This window comes from Camelina sativa, chromosome 11 (genome assembly GCF_000633955.1).
Source record: "Camelina sativa cultivar DH55 chromosome 11, Cs, whole genome shotgun sequence".
NCBI classification, from domain to species: Eukaryota; Viridiplantae; Streptophyta; class Magnoliopsida; order Brassicales; family Brassicaceae; genus Camelina; species Camelina sativa.
This window is the reverse complement of record NC_025695.1, coordinates 31246106-31262268: the sequence shown is the minus strand read 5'-3', so window position 1 is coordinate 31262268 and position 16163 is coordinate 31246106. Positions and strand designations below refer to the sequence as shown.

Here is a 16163-nt window from a genome sequence, read left to right as displayed (position 1 = left end):
CAAAAAAAAAAAAAAAAAACTTGGAACAGGTTTATAACCAAGAAATACAGCTTACTGAAGACGCAGGTTGAGGCTGGTCCGATTGAGTATGGAGAATGAATTAGTAAGCCTTTTTTATGACTGAGTTGGTACTGCTTTGATTTTGTGGAAACGAGTGGAGAAATTGATTCTTTTACGGATTAGAGAAGTTGTCCTATTGTTTTTTTATTGTTTTTTAAAAGAATTGATTTTTTTTTTTGAAAATTTATGGGTTTTCTCAAGTTAAAGAGCTTAAATTTCATCAATGGTCTTTCCTCTATGTGTTGCTCTAGTTTATCACTGCTCTGATTTGGCCTTACAAGTTCTAGTGACATATTAAGCATCTCTTTTAATTAAGATCAAGAAATTTAATTAAAATTTCAAGTTTAGCAACTTCAATGGACCCATGAAATTTTACTGTTTCTTGAAAAGTTCTTAATTTAACTTTTTTAAAAAATTTATAACAAAATATTTTTTAAGCAACTTTGCTAATGACCATTGATGGAGATGCCCTAATTCTTTTATTTAGGAGGCGCCTCTTAAAAAGACAAAGACATATATCATATTCTTATTAGCTACAATCAATAAAGATAATAGAAATATATATATATATATATATATATATATATATATATGATTAAGATAATAATTCTTTTCTTTTTTTTAAACCTTTCAGCGGTTATGCCGTTGGCGTTGGCCAAACAAGGTCTGGTTATTAGAAGGTTTGTTTGTCTCGCGAATGAGTTGGGGCCATATTATAGTTATAAGTTATAACTGGGCTTTTAAGTGTTTCTGCAAAGCGAGGAAGAAGAAAGATTACGGCAAGTCAACAAAACAGTGACACACTCGTGTTAGTCAAAACTCGGATGAGACATAACTTTGGTTCATGGAAAAATCGATTGTGATTTAATTTGAGGATTCGACAAGGGTGATTCTTTCACAATAACAAAGTGTTATTGAAAATGTCTGAGCATTTTATGCCATTGTGAAAAGTTAAGTATTCATTTGCATTTTTCCTTTACAGTTACTATTTATTATATTGCTGTTTACAGTTATTCTTTTTTAAGTACCGTGTGAAAAATCTGTAATACTTATTTGTATGCTAATAACGTTTTTTGGGGTTTGGTGTTAAAAAATTACAATAAAACATTTTTCTAATCATTATATTTGTAAAAATGCAGTTATTTGTCAATTTCAATTTAGTCTTTTTCATTTTTAAACAACAATTTCAATTTAGTCTTTTAGACGTTATCACTTCAGCCAAATATATGGTTTGGATTTAAGTCCAAAAATGCAATTTCGTACGTATCCCTCTTTTATTATTCAATACATATATACTAGATTAGGACCAACCCAATATGTGGGTTTAGAGTTTTTAAAATAAAATAAAATTTAATGATGAATATAAAGTAAATATTTTTAGTAAGTAAAAACTATCTATAAAAGTAAATAGATACACCAAGGTGTCCAATGTGATATTTGGTGTAAAAGGTGTGACTATGTGGTTGAGATTATTAATCATGTTTTTTTAATGCCCTCGCCATGTGAAATTTGGGATTTATCTTCGATTCCGGTCTTGTCAGAGGGTTTTCCATGAGTCAGTGTACTCGAATTTAGATTTTTTTTTGGAGGGGTGCCTCTAAGTCACAACAGGCTGATCCTGATCAACTTCTTCAATTACCATGGATTTTATAGGCAATCTGGAAGGTCATAAATAAAAAAAAAATCAAAGTTTAAAGATCGAGGCGAATGATATAATTGCTCAGGCTTTGGGCGATTAGTTAGCCTGGGAAGAGGCGCTCTCTTTTACGGCAGTCATGTCAGCTCCATGCCTGGTTGTCAGATTGATGGAGCCCCCCTCTACATTCGAAGTTAAAAGCGTTCTTGTGGGGCATTGAGTGGATACGCGCTGCAGAGATCGCTTGTAAATATTTCGAGACTGATTGTGTTGAGTTAATCACTATGGTGCAGTCCCCTGAAGATTAGTCGTCCTTCTCCAACCTGCTCGATGAGTTTAACTCGCTAGAGTCCTTCCCACTATTCTCTATCTCTTGGATCCCGCGTGCATTAAATACAAAGGCAGATTGTCTTGTCCGTGCTTCGCGTTCTCTTATCTCTGAAGATTTGTTTGTAAACCCATTCCCTCTGGCTTGGGAAACTAACCGAAGTATTTATGTTTAATTTATTGTTTGGTTGAAAAAGAAAAAAAAAGTAATTAGATACACTTTTAGTTAAAGAAAATAGTCGTAGACGAGGTCAAAATTATTAAAATTAAATTAAATTTAATAAAGAATATATATTTAATTCTTTTTGTAAGTAAAAACAATGTATAAAAGTAAAGAGATAAACTTTTAGTTATAGAAAATAGTTTTTTTTGCTATAATATATTATCTATATTACCACTAAAAGTGTATTTGTGCACATAAATATTTTTTACTGTTAAAATATATTCTTTAGTCTTTACTACTACCAACAAATTGTCTTTATGAAATAACCTATTATATGTTTCTTCACTTTAACATTTTTATTGTTACAAAAACGTATACGTTAATTTTACATACTTCCTTCTTATATATTACAATTGTAGTCTTTTTGAATAAATTATTTGATTGGTGGAAATAATATGAGACGATTTATTTTTATTTTTTATTTTTTATTTTTTTAGTTCAACATTTTTTTTCTTTATGTAAAGGTGAGTATTTACATTTTTTAGAAACAGTAATAGTTGTATAATTTTCACAATCCTTTTTTTTGTCATCATTGAATCATTTTTTATCTTATATAAAAAGTAATCTTTTTTTCTTGTAAAATTAGCAACTTAAAATTAAAATAAGTAAACAATATTAAAATTTCAAGTATTATGATAAATATATATATATATATATATATATATATATATAATTTCTTTATAATGATCTTTTCTAAATTTTAAAGCTGTTTAAATTTTATAATTTTTTTATAATTCCGTATTAATATTTTTAAAATTGTTAAGAACAAAACTTTTGTTTTACATTTGAAAGTTTACAAAGGTTTTTTTTATAAAGATTTTAATTAAAATTATGTTTTCTTTTCTCTATTTTACTTTTATATAAAATATGTTTATAGTAGATTTTGAATTTTTACATCTCAATAATGCAATTGACACGTGTCACAATTTTGTTAATATGTAACTTTGATATCAAACTTTATATAATAAAATATATACAATTATTATTTTTTTCTTTTTCTATTATCCCTAATAATATCTATATTTAGAGAGATTAAAATATATGAAATTAGTGGAAAACATCATTGAAAAGGAAACTTTTAGCAAATCATATCGTTTATCTACAAAAGAATACTTAACGTAATGAAGTTTACTTGTGTGACTATGAATGATTCGATGATTTGATGGAAATTAGTTGATTTTTGTCGACTCATTTTTCTTCTTCTTTTTTTACTTTGATTAATTAAGCTTTTAACTTGCACGAATGGTTCTCTTGTAAGAACGGAATCCTTGAATTCAAATTAGTTAATTATAAGAAGACAAAAAAAAAGATTCCATGTTTTTGATGAGATTAGTGATTTTGACCCTTGAAAGGTACCTACGTTTAAGAAATATGATTATTAAGTTCTGTTATAGGCCTGGATAAAAAAACCGGAACAAAAAATTAGAACTGAAACCGATTCAAGAAAATAGACCTAAATCCAAACACAAAATTTTAGATTTATCATATTGAGTTCTACACTCCTCTATCCGAAAATCCGTACCTGAATTCAAACCTGAAAATACCAAAAATAAAAATACATATTATTAATTTAGAATATGAATACGAGATATTTTTAATCGAGTATCCGAAGTTATACCCAAAATTTCAAAATTTTATATGAAATTCCGTAAATAAAACTTATATATTCGTTTTAAATATTAGTCACGATAAATAATACGGGGTTTTAAATATTAATTTAAAATTCTTTGTAAAATTAATTAAAATTAAATGCGTCAAATAAGTTTTTATATATGGGCCCGTTTGTTTCGTGTACTACGTCTAGATACACAAACTAACATAGTCTTTACGCAAAACTTCAACATATATCTCTGAACACGGCAATGAACATAGTGCAACTAAAAATATAAATCCAAGCATAGTGAAGTGAACAAATTAAAACTTGACTTCAGTTAGAAAAAATAAACTACGTAATAAACATCAACCATCAGTTAGTTATGTATAAATGTATGAGATCATTACTTGTAAACCAAAAATGCTTTGATTTGGATCGGTCACTTCATGTGAAGATTACCAATTACATCCAATCTTTTTTTCACTATAAAACCCATCTCAATACCCTTTTGGAATAATCAAACTAGTACCAAGAATCATTTAACTTTCCTAAAGCAATGGCTTTTAAACTGATGCAAGTATGTTTCTTGGTCTCTCTAATTCTATCAATATGTTTTTCCATCGCTCTTTCTCGTCCACTCGACAATGAACTCATCATGCAAAAGAGGCACATCGAGTGGATGACTAAACACGGCCGCGTTTACGCGGATATGAAGGAGAAAAACAATCGCTACGCTGTGTTCAAAAGCAACGTTGAACGTATTGAACTCTTGAACAGCATGCCTGCCGGTAGAACGTTCAAACTTGCGGTAAATCAGTTTGCTGATTTAACCAATGACGAGTTCCGTTCAATGTACACTGGTTATAAAGGAGTCTCGACTTTGCCTAGCCTAGGCCAAACTAAAACGAGGGCGTTTAGGTACCAAAACGTTTCTTCTGGTAGTTTGCCCATCTCTGTTGATTGGAGGACGAAAGGAGCTGTGACCCCTATCAAGGATCAGCGCAGTTGCGGTATAAATTAGATCTTTATTCATAAATTTTTTACATCTTTATGATATTTTGCTATGTTTTCATTTTGTTTCATACCATTTTATTGAGATGGTATATGTTGTTACGGGTTATCCAATAGTATATATACATGAAAATATTTATGATGACTATTGAAGTCATATTTTGTGTAGGATGTTGTTGGGCGTTTTCAGCGGTTGCGGCTATTGAAGGAGCAGCTCAGATAAAGAAAGGCAAACTTATCTCTTTGTCTGAACAACAACTTGTGGACTGCGACACAAACGATTTTGGCTGCGACGGCGGTTTAATGGACACCGCGTTCGAGCATATAAAGGCGACCGGCGGTTTAACAACCGAATCAAATTATCCTTACAAAGGAGAAGATGGTACTTGCAATTCCAAAAAGACCAACCCGAAAGCAACTTCTATCACAGGTTTCACTTTTAGCCGAACAGAACCAAAATCTGCCTATAAACAAAATTGGTTTTTTCATTTTAACAGCCACAATCAGAAAAACCAAATTAAAAAGTAAAAAATACATTTATATTAATTAAGTCAATGTAAAATAATTTCTTAAAACATAAAAATAATTAAGTTATTTTAATCAAAAAACAAGCCCGGAATTCATTAGCCAAATATGTTGAACTTATTAATCTTGACATGGTTACACATCGTACATACATAGGTTATGAGGATGTTCCGGCTAACGACGAAAACGCACTGATGAAGGCAGTGGCACACCAACCAGTTAGCGTTGGAATCGAAGGAGGTGGTTTTGATTTCCAATTCTACTCGTCTGGTGTGTTCACTGGAGAGTGCACTACGTATCTTGATCACGCAGTGACTGCTATCGGATACGGTGAATCTACGAACGGATCAAAGTATTGGATCATCAAGAATTCTTGGGGAACAAAGTGGGGAGAGAGTGGATACATGAGGATTCAAAAAGATGTCAAGGCTAAAGAAGGATTATGTGGTCTTGCCATGAAAGCTTCTTACCCTACCCTATGATATCAAATCCGGTTCAGTACCCGGTTATGCTTTTAATTGTGTATTTGCGTGTGCGATATGATTTATGTCTATAAATAATGTGAATAGTTTGTGTAAGAAAAAATTATATTCAGAATTTCAGATGGTTGGTTGTATGCATTTTGTGAAATTGTAATTACGTTTATCATGTGATGCAGAAAGATTTGATAATATCGAAACATTTCTTTTACATATAAGTCGATAAATTTGGACGGTATTAGCTAGGGGTAATTTGAAGCATATACGTAATAAAATTCCACTGAGTGAAATTGAAAAATTGATAAGAAATGAAAGTTTAGATTTTTTCTAATAAACAAAAATTTCAGATATCCAATGGTAAAAATAATATCAGTTATCAGTTTATTTTGTTTTTTTTGGCAAGTATAAAATACATGCCAGAAAAATAAAATAATGTTTTTATGTTTTTGGGATCCAACAATATGAAATTTTGGTAAACATAATTAGGATCTGTATTTTTTACACCCTTTCCCATAAAAAAGGATTGTGAAGGGTTTACTTCAATCAAACAACTAACAAATAAAACTGAGAAGACAGTACAAAACGAAAAGAGAGAGGGATGCATAGATTTGGTTCGGTTTGGTTTAGTTGGTAAAATCGATGATTTTATTACATAAACACAAAAAAAAGACAGTACAAAACCGAATTTGGTTCGGTTTGGTTTAGTTGGTAAAATCTAAACCGTTCGATTTGTGTTTTTTTTAAATTAAACCGGTTTTGGTTTGCTTCAACTTAAAGGTGACCCGACCCAGATTGACCCTGTTCCTGGCACGACTCCTCTTTCTCTCTTCTCTCCGTCATCGTCTTCTTCTTTGCCTTACTCATTGACCCTTCTCATCAGCAAAATTGCAATCTCAGCCATGTCTGAGAAAGAAACTTCACCAACCATACTTCAATTCGCTCCATTGAACAGTTCCGTCGACGAAGGTTTCTGGCACAGCTTCTCCTCTTTGAAACTCGATAAACTCGGAATCGACGATTCTCCGATTCCAATCACCGGTAAACACACAAAACACAAATACCCAATTCATCGATTTTGTTACATAAATTTTGATGTATTAACTTCTGGGCAAGTTCTTAGGATCCGTTTAGGTTTAGAGAATCAGAAAAAAGTTGAAAACTTTAAAATCCTCTGTTTTATGATCCTTAATAAATTCAGATTTAGGTTTCCTCTGTTTTTGGTTCGTTATATCGTGTTAATGTGATGGGAATTAATGTGGAAAATTTCAGGTTTTTATGGACCATGTTCACATCCACAAGTCTCAAATCATCTGACTCTTTTATCAGAGTCATTGCCTTTAGATGAACAATCATCGGTTGCTAGTACTAGCCATGGAAATAGGAATAAGTGTCCTGTTCCTGGAATTTTGTATAACACCAATACCCTCGAAAGCTTCGATAAACTTGACAAACAAAGTCTTCTCAAAGCAGAAGCAAACAAGGTTAATACAAAAACTTGTCTCTGACTTGGTTCTCATCAGTTCTTGTGTTGTGTAAGTCTAATCTTATTTTGTTGGTGAGATTATAGATTTGGGATGATATTCAATCAGGAAAAGCACTTGAGGACCCTGCTGTGTTATCAAGATTCCTTGTTATCTCCTTTGCAGACCTTAAGAAATGGAGTTTCCGGTATTGGTTTGCGTTTCCTGCGCTTGTACTTGATCCTCCTGCAAGTTTGGTAGAATTAAAGCCAGCTTCAGAGTATTTTAGTTCTGAAGAGGCGGAGTCAGTATCCGCTGCTTGTAACGAGTGGCGCAACTCAGATTTAACTACTGGTACTCAACATTCTTGTTCTGGTATTATTCAGTTTCAACGAGTAGCAACTGAATATATGTTATGAATCGTTGTGTTTTTGCTGCTGTAGATGTTCCATTCTTTTTGGTTTCGGTTTCTTCTGATTCAAAAGCTAGTATCAGACATCTTAAAGACTGGGAAGCGTGCCAAGGTGATCATCATAAGGTAATGTGTAACAACTAACTCTTTAGTATACGTAAAAAACCAGAAAGAAAAATTCACCTTTATCTATCTTTCTTCCTGCAGTTGCTTTTCGGTTTCTATGATCCATGTCACCTTCCTAATAATCCTGGCTGGCCACTTCGAAATTACTTGGCACTTATACGTGCAAGATGGAGCCTCGAGACAGTTTGGTTCTTTTGCTACAGAGAGAGTCGTGGTTTCGCTGACTTGAACCTTTCCCTTGTTGGTCAAGCCTCAGTTACACTTGCATCAGGTGAATCAGCTGAGACTGTGCCTAACTCAGTGGGATGGGAGCTTAACAAAGGGAAACGAGTACCCCGATCCATTAGCCTTGCTAATTCTATGGATCCAACAAGGTGATTTTCTGTTCCATGTCAAAGATTATAACAAATAAATAGGTATAGTCTGATTAAAGAAACGGATTCTCGTCTTTTCGCAGGTTGGCTGTTTCTGCTGTTGATTTAAACTTAAAGTTAATGAGATGGCGTGCATTACCGTCTCTTGACTTAAACGTTTTGTCCTCTGTCAAATGCCTTCTTCTTGGAGCTGGTACATTGGGCTGCCAAGTTGCTCGTACCCTTATGGTATGTAACGAAGAGAGTTCAAGATCAACAATTTGACAAACTCATCCGATTAATTAAAAATCTTCTTTTATCTTTCTCTTTCTTTAGGGTTGGGGAATCCGCAATATCACCTTTGTTGACTATGGCAAAGTAGCTATGTCTAATCCAGTCAGGCAATCTCTCTACACATTTGAAGATTGTGTAGGAGGCGAGTTCAAAGCGGTTGCTGCTGTTAAAAGCCTCAAACAGATATTTCCAGCAATGGAATCTAGTGGAGTTGTTATGGCTATACCGATGCCTGGACATCCGATTTCTAGCCAAGAAGAGGATTCTGTTCTCGCAGATTGTAAACGTCTTAGCGAATTGATTGAATCTCATGATGCCGTGTTCTTGTTAACTGATACAAGAGAAAGCCGGTGGTTACCTTCTCTTCTTTGTGCTAATGCCAATAAGGTAACTCAACTCTGTTTCTTTCTTTCTATCTTGCTGGTTTAAGTATAAGTATAATAACAATCTGCTTGATATGTTGGTGTTTGAATTGAAATTCAGATCGCTATAAACGCGGCTTTAGGTTTCGACAGCTACATGGTAATGCGCCATGGCGCTGGCCCGACATCCCTGTCTGATGATATGCAGAATCTTGACATGAACAAGACAAACAAACAGAGACTTGGATGTTACTTTTGCAACGATGTGGTTGCACCTCAGGATGTAATTCCCTGGCTTCTTTGGTTTTGTTATTTTGTTGTTGTTTTGTGATACCTCTGTTCAGTTCTGATTCGTCCTAACCCCGCTCTTTTCTTGTATCTTGCAGTCAATGACTGATCGAACTCTAGACCAGCAATGCACTGTTACACGCCCAGGTCTAGCTCCTATTGCAGGAGCCCTTGCCGTTGAACTCTTAGTCGGAGTCCTACAACACCCACTTGGGTAAGTCTTTCGTAAAACCGAATACATTGAGAATTCAATCCTCAGGCTTATCGTCTTACATATGTTTAATACAGTATCAATGCAAAAGGCGACAATTCGAGCTCGAGTAATGGAGGAAACAATGATGATTCGCCTCTCGGGATATTACCTCATCAGATTCGAAGCTCAGTTTCTCAGTTCTCACAGATCACGCTGCTTGGGCAAGCCTCCAACAGCTGCACCGCTTGCTCTGAAACCGTAAGTTTTTCCACATGAAAACTTTTCTAACAGAACAGAACCGTAAGCTCTCGCGAAGCTTGATCATAACGTTTTTTAAACTTTTATTATATTCAGGTGATATCGGAGTATCGAGAGAGAGGTAACAGTTTCTTACTTGAAGCTATTAACCATCCTACATACCTGGAAGATCTCACCGGTTTAACCGAGCTTAAGAAAGCTGCTAATTCATTTAACCTCGACTGGGAAGATGATGATACTGATGATGAAGATGTAGCTGTACATATGTAAATGTCCATAGACTAATATTGACAAGATGGTTTTCATATGATTCACTTAATAATCATTTTTTTACTACAGTGCAAATTCTAATCATAATTATTAGGTCTCATTTTATCACAATGAGAATTGTGAAATGCGATTGGGAAAAAAAACTAACGAAAAATAAAATAAAACACAACAAACTATTCGAATTGTGAATTGTTTAATTCGTAAAGCGGTGGCATTCTGTAGCGGCAGTGCAACCTCGTCGGTAAGTGTTATCCGGTTGATCAGGTTTACCATCTGGTTTAGCTGGTTTATTTTGCTTCATTGCATCGTAGTTTATATATCTTGAAGCTTGAAGAATCCTACGGCTCAAATCCAAACTTGATCTCATCTTCTTCATCATGGTGATCTTTTCTTCTCCACTGTCAATGCAATTGTCACACTTCACCGGACGAGATCCGAACACCAACGCTGGAAACAAAGACGCCGAGATGATGACGGCGATGATCATCAAGAACTTCATATCATTCATCATCGAGACTTTCAAAGAGTGTGTAAAATAGAGAGTAGTGTGCTGATTCGTTTACGAGTTAGTGGTACTGGTTTGTGATTAAAACACTTGGTTAGTCTACATTTTTATTATAATTCTTTTTTGTAGGTTCATCGAATATTTAACAAGATTTTACTCATTATTATCGTAAAAGCAAGTCCAGTGTATCATTATTTAATCAAAATTACAACGTCAAATTCATGGAATAAGAAGTTAATACGTCGACATAAAAGATGAACCTATACAAACAAATAATGATACACTGGACAGCTTGCTTTTACTCAATAATAATAATGAGTATATGATAGCGTTTGATACTTTAGTTAAATAAACTACTTTGGGGAGTGTTTATAGCAAAACTGAGATTTGCGAAGATGCATTGAAACATGATTAAATTATTTGGAGGGACTTCGAATTTGGTGCAACTTTGAACCAAATTTTTTGGTGATCCAAGATTTTCTATTAATTCATAGGGTGTTTTTTTTTTTTTTTTTTAATTTGGTGACAGAAAAACTTACTGCTGTTGTAACGTTTCTTTAGTCTTAAGATATTAACGCAAGTTACTGAAACGAAAATTATATTGCTAATTCCAAATTGAGAATGGCGTATCCTTAATTTAATTGGAAGAAGAACTAGAAACTACTCTCTACGTTTTTTTTAGAATAATGGGGCGAGAGAGGGCTCGACCAATCGTACTCATGATCAGTCACTAGCTATGGATAGCCCTGGGCATTCAGGGTTTCGGGTTTTCAGGTTTAGATATATAGAACCCGTTCGGGTATTTTATACTATTGGATCGGGTTCGGGTAATTTGGGTATACCCGAACTCAAACAAACCATGAACAAAAAAATAAAATAAACAAAATTTAAAACACTTATATATATAGAAATATTTAACGTTTTACATTAGGACATAGAAACTAAGATTGTAAAATGGTTAAAGATGCACTCTTAAATACTTAAGGTTCTAGGTTCAAATTCCTTTAAATAGATATTTTTACATTTAGTTCGGGTGGACATTCGGGTTTTGGGTTCAAAGGTAATATGCCGGGGGCTAGCTATGGGACAAACGGAATATGTGGTGCGCAGCAAATGAAAGTTTTTCTTAAAAAATGAAAACCATGATCAACGTGGAGTGGACTAAATCACACCCGACGGCACCGGAGAGCATTTACCGGCAGTCAAAGAAGCCGCCTCTAACAACAATCCCCGAGCATGAAGTTGTATCCCTAATAGTTACACGAACCCATCTCCCACGGGTTAGAAAATCCACGTACAGCAAACCACCACCACTTTAACACTGTACAACCAAAAGTAAAGGAGAAGACTGCACCTCGAAGGTTTATAAAAAAATATATATATATAGTAAAAAATAATGAATTTAAATATTTTACATATTAGATTAACAAAAATTTCGAGTTTGCGTTGACCAGATCAATACAAATAAACGGAGTTTGCGTTAATCTAGAGCCCGTCAAATCACAATTTAAGGAGATACATAGCCAAAAATAGATTTGTTTAAAAGTGAAATAGACATAACTTCTTAGTTATAACACATTATGTTCTTTCTTTTTATCATTTGAAAAACAACATCAATCCATTTCTATCGTCTACGATGACTAAACACATTCAACTCTTGTTCACCGTTTTAGCCATCTTCAACATTTTCGTGCTTGGTATGTATCTATATATTTAATATTGACTAAATATATTACAAATAATCGATCTTTTTTTTTTTATGAATGCCATGTTATTGTTTTGTATCAAAACAAATTTCTTTTAATGAAAAACTATATTTTCTTATAAATTTTGGTGTAATAAACAGGAGTGGTCGGAAATGTGAATTCAGCACCATTTAGTTGTGAGGAAATTCTGTTTAAAAAGAGTAAGTGTGATTCCCAAGAGTGTGGGTTGATATATGTGTTGAAGAGGCAAGGGCTGGCGAGTTGTTCTCTGGCCAAAGACAGGATAAACTTCATATGTCGTTGCAATTATCAGTGCCCTAAGTAAAAAAAATATATATTTACTATGAATTCTTATAAAAGTACTAATTTCCTGAATATTTTGGCTTTAGTTCTATTTATATTATATATATATTAAAGTAATAATTTCTTAAATATTTGGGCTTTCAAAAATCCAAAATATGGAATTAACAAAAAAAAATATGATAAACTCATTTCATTGTAGATTTCAACTTTTTTGAATGGACTTTAATTGTTACATAAAGAGTGATTTTCTGTAACATGTTATCTTTCTATTGTGGACATTTAGTTTACCAAACAGACTTTTTTAGGATTTTCTTTTTCTTTTTCAAAGAGAATATATTTGTATTTTTTCTGTAAATTCAAAAATATTTTCTTATGTGGACATCCAGTTTATCAAATGTCTTGTACACATTTCCCTCCAAGTCGGCCTCTAGCTCGGGTATCAAATCAGTAATCCTCCCTTAACATCCTTCTCCGAGCTGAGAGTCTTGATGGGCCGGGCCTTGCTTTGTTCCTTAAATCCTGTATGTGATGGTTTACTCCGGGCTAACCGGGTAGTGCTAAATCACCCTCCTACAATGAGTCCCCCAAGTTCGTTGAGGGAGGGTGCAACTCGGAGCTCAACGAAGTGAACTAATCTATTAGCTCGGTGTAAACAATCACAAACTTAATTCTTGAAAGGCTTCCTGAGGAAGCTGCCGTATCTTCGCACATGTTGTTTCCTTGAAGTGACCAATTAGTCATTTGAAGAGAATTTTACTTTTCCGCGTCGCACAAACCGTCTTTCGCCGTTCTTCGATCTCGGGTACTTAAGCTGAAGGTAACCTCGTCCCCTTTTTTCTTTATTTTTAGTCTCAGATAGATTCCGAACTTGGAATAATCCGCCTGGAATTGCAACATGGTCCGTTCCTCTGGTAATCTTGTTTCCGATGAGACTACTACGCCAACAGAGAGCGACAATGTTCCGTTAATCTGCTACTCAGCGACGAATTAGACGTGCTAAGAGTGTTACGACTTCTGGAACTGCGCCTAGGTCCAAAAAGTACTGTCCTATTGTTCCGTGAACGCAATCCCCAAAACCAAACCCAGATGGCTATCAATCAAGATGATAGTTCAGATAGAAGCTTGACTTGAAACCCAAGTCTTAGTGTAATACCGGCTTCTTCACCAATTGAAAACCCCTGGTCCTCGGTAGTTCCGTGATGGTCGAAGATGTCTTTGCTGCTCCAGATTTTGAAAGCCCTGCAATTCCATCCACACTCTGACGAGAAATCTCTGTGCGGTCTGTTTAAAGACTACGAGTTTTATGATCTTGGAGTTTAGTATTTGGTTCCAAGTTAAGACCAGCGTCCCTGGAACCCGCCGAGAGTATATATCTGCCTCTATGAAGCGTACTTCCAAAATTTCCACCTTTGGTTTCCCTTTCCTCAATTATTATTGAGATACGGTAGTCGCTGAGGTATTGCGGTATGTCTACTTGCTCATGCTTTGGTTTGCAATATTGTTGGAATAGTCAAAATGGGGGTCAAACTTGGACTTGAAATTCTTCCTTTGTTCATTTAAGAGGTTACTCAGTTCAAAATTTTGAAGACCACTCCCGGGCGCTTCCAAATAACAATGCACCCCAAGTGGAATATCGTTCCAGGTCCCAAAGTGAGTAAATTTTATGCCTGGGAAAAACATTACTTCGACGTCCGAGTAGATAAAAACTCTTTCGGATCCTTTTTTGTTGGGAAGAGGAGAAAGGGCCAAGAAACTGTTGGTAGTGTTCCGGGACTTCTTCTTTGCTGCTTTAAACATAATCTGTTACTGATAACATTCCTTTATTTTCCTCAGATTTTCCTTCGTTCTCCAAAGTCCTGCCCAGTGACGTTGAAAGCATCCTTGGAAGACTTCAGGCTATTTCGAACACAAAGTGGTCTAACTTTAATCGTTCTCGAGTTAAGGCCGCCGTTAAGAAAATGGTTGGAGTTGAACCCCAAGCCTTTCAGCAGAGAAATCATTACTCCTGAGGTCTACAATCTGCCCGAGCTAGACTTGATTTTATCTAATGAAGCTCTGTCTCCTGCTTTAGGTCCTTCCGGCCAGGGAAGTAGCTGATCAAACCCCAAGCCTTTCAGCAGAGCCTAGCGTTGTTCTGTCTATGATTGTGGGTCGAGGATCTGAACTTGACTCTAAGCTGATTTCTGAGATGGATGCAAAGAAAGTAATCCTGACGCGGGAAAAATCTGCTCTAGGGAAGAAGAGATCGACATCTTCTTCATGCCCAAAATTAGAGTCCCCTTCTCTTAAATAAATCCTTGTCTACAAAGAAACGCTTCCCGAATCCTTCTCATTTTAGTACCCCAAGGATGACCCTTTTGTTTCCAACCGGATTGAATGCGCCAAGATTGCTTGTTGTGTGAAAATGACTCCAAACCGTTGTCGTAGGCGTACGAAAAGTATGCTCAATCATCGATGCAGGTAAACCGAAATATCAGGTCTTGCTTTTAACTTAGATGCAAATCCTCTATATGCGCATTGTCCATTGCAGACTTTGGCGTATCACAACCTTGGTAATGCAATACAAAATGGAGCTCAACCGAGGGGATTGAAGTCGTCATCATAAAGGACTCGCTCAGGTGGAAAATTTGGCCAAGCAGGCGATAGATTCCCTTAATGCCAAAGAGAAAGAGATTGACGAGTTGCACAAACAGAATGCCGATCTGGCTCAGAGAGCCTCTAATGCCAAACTGAAGCGTGAATCTCTGGCAACAAGTTTAGGAAAGGCACTCTAGTCGCTAGAGAGCAAAGACTTGCTCTTTTCTGAGAAGTCCGTCCTCTTAGAGCAGGCCATCAGGGATAAAAATGCTCTTGAGTCATGAGGTGTTGATCTTGAAAGGAAACTGAAATCAGAGCAAGGTAGGCTTTGATCCTCTCGGGACAAGGTAGCAAAGGCGATTCGGAACAAAGCTCAAAATCGTCTGGACAATATTCGGTTCTACAGAGATGAGTTTAAATGGCTCGCTGAAAGAAAGGTCCTGAAGCACAACCAAACAAAAACAATAAGAAACAGCTACGATAGATTAGAAAAGGAAGATCAGGAAATATTTCTTTACATTGTGTGTAATTTAATGGCCATACACTAGGTTACATCAAAGACTTGCTTGGAGATACTGTTAACAATGGTATTAGAATACTAGCTGAAAAGTCTTTCATACTTATAACATCCTCGTATAAAATTGTGCAATGGACAGTTTGCTTCACACTACAGTTTTTGGGTTGTATATTTACGGATAATATTTTAGCTATGTACTAGCTGAAAAGTTTTTGTAACAAAAATTGGTTTGCTACAAATTTGTTACAAAAATTTATTTGCGCCTATAAGATAGTAGCTAAATACCCGTTGTGAGAAATCGTAGCAAATTAGTTACAAATTTGCTACGGTTATTATTATGTCAATTTGCTTCAATTTAGTCTCAGATATATTGTAACGGGTTGTTACAACTTCTCACAAACTAAGTTCTCGCTGATAGTTACGAATACCACAATTTTGTTGTAACAAATTTGCTACAATTTGGGATTAATAAAACAGTGGTCATTTGCTACAATTTTGTTTCAATATTTTTGTGACTATTTGTTATTAAAACCCATACGCTAATAGTTACGAACAACTACGTTTGTCTTGTAACGTACGAGCTACAGAAAGATATTGTAACGAATCTCCACAATATCAAGAAACAAGCATTCATACAAAAAGTTTCAAAAGTAGAACACAAACATGTAGATCATACATCACGGC

General features: G+C 35.0%; 3 protein-coding genes across 3 annotated transcripts; 2 read left to right on the top strand and 1 right to left on the bottom strand.

The window, feature by feature from the left end:
• Positions 4345–6049, top strand: LOC104724808 (senescence-specific cysteine protease SAG12). Its single transcript, XM_010443356.2, has 3 exons — positions 4345–4850; positions 5021–5281; positions 5533–6049. The coding sequence occupies exons 1-3, from the start codon at positions 4397–4399 to the stop codon at positions 5856–5858; spliced, it is 1041 nt and encodes a 346-aa protein (XP_010441658.1). The 5' UTR covers positions 4345–4396; the 3' UTR covers positions 5859–6049.
• LOC104724806 (ubiquitin-like modifier-activating enzyme atg7) lies at positions 6671–9939 on the top strand. Its single transcript, XM_010443355.2, has 11 exons — positions 6671–6893; positions 7125–7336; positions 7423–7669; positions 7759–7853; positions 7935–8227; positions 8311–8455; positions 8543–8887; positions 8984–9145; positions 9249–9364; positions 9439–9601; positions 9698–9939. Exons 1-11 carry the CDS (start codon positions 6755–6757, stop codon positions 9869–9871), a joined length of 2091 nt encoding a protein of 696 aa, XP_010441657.1. The 5' UTR covers positions 6671–6754; the 3' UTR covers positions 9872–9939.
• LOC104724805 (protein RALF-like 18) lies at positions 10065–10382 on the bottom strand. The gene has a single exon (XM_010443354.1). It carries the CDS (start codon positions 10380–10382, stop codon positions 10065–10067), a length of 318 nt encoding a protein of 105 aa, XP_010441656.1.

Coding starts and splice junctions, on each gene's coding strand:
- LOC104724806 (XM_010443355.2), top strand. CDS start 6,755: ATGTCTGAGAAAGAAACTTCACCAACCATACTTCAATTCGCTCCATTG. Junction 7,854..7,934: donor GCCAAGGTGATCATCATAAG/GTAATGTGTAAC, acceptor TTCTTCCTGCAG/TTGCTTTTCGGTTTCTATGA. Junction 9,602..9,697: donor GCACCGCTTGCTCTGAAACC/GTAAGTTTTTCC, acceptor TATTATATTCAG/GTGATATCGGAGTATCGAGA.
- LOC104724805 (XM_010443354.1), bottom strand. CDS start 10,382: ATGATGAATGATATGAAGTTCTTGATGATCATCGCCGTCATCATCTCG.
- LOC104724808 (XM_010443356.2), top strand. CDS start 4,397: ATGGCTTTTAAACTGATGCAAGTATGTTTCTTGGTCTCTCTAATTCTA. Junction 4,851..5,020: donor CAAGGATCAGCGCAGTTGCG/GTATAAATTAGA, acceptor TATTTTGTGTAG/GATGTTGTTGGGCGTTTTCA. Junction 5,282..5,532: donor GAAAGCAACTTCTATCACAG/GTTTCACTTTTA, acceptor GTACATACATAG/GTTATGAGGATGTTCCGGCT.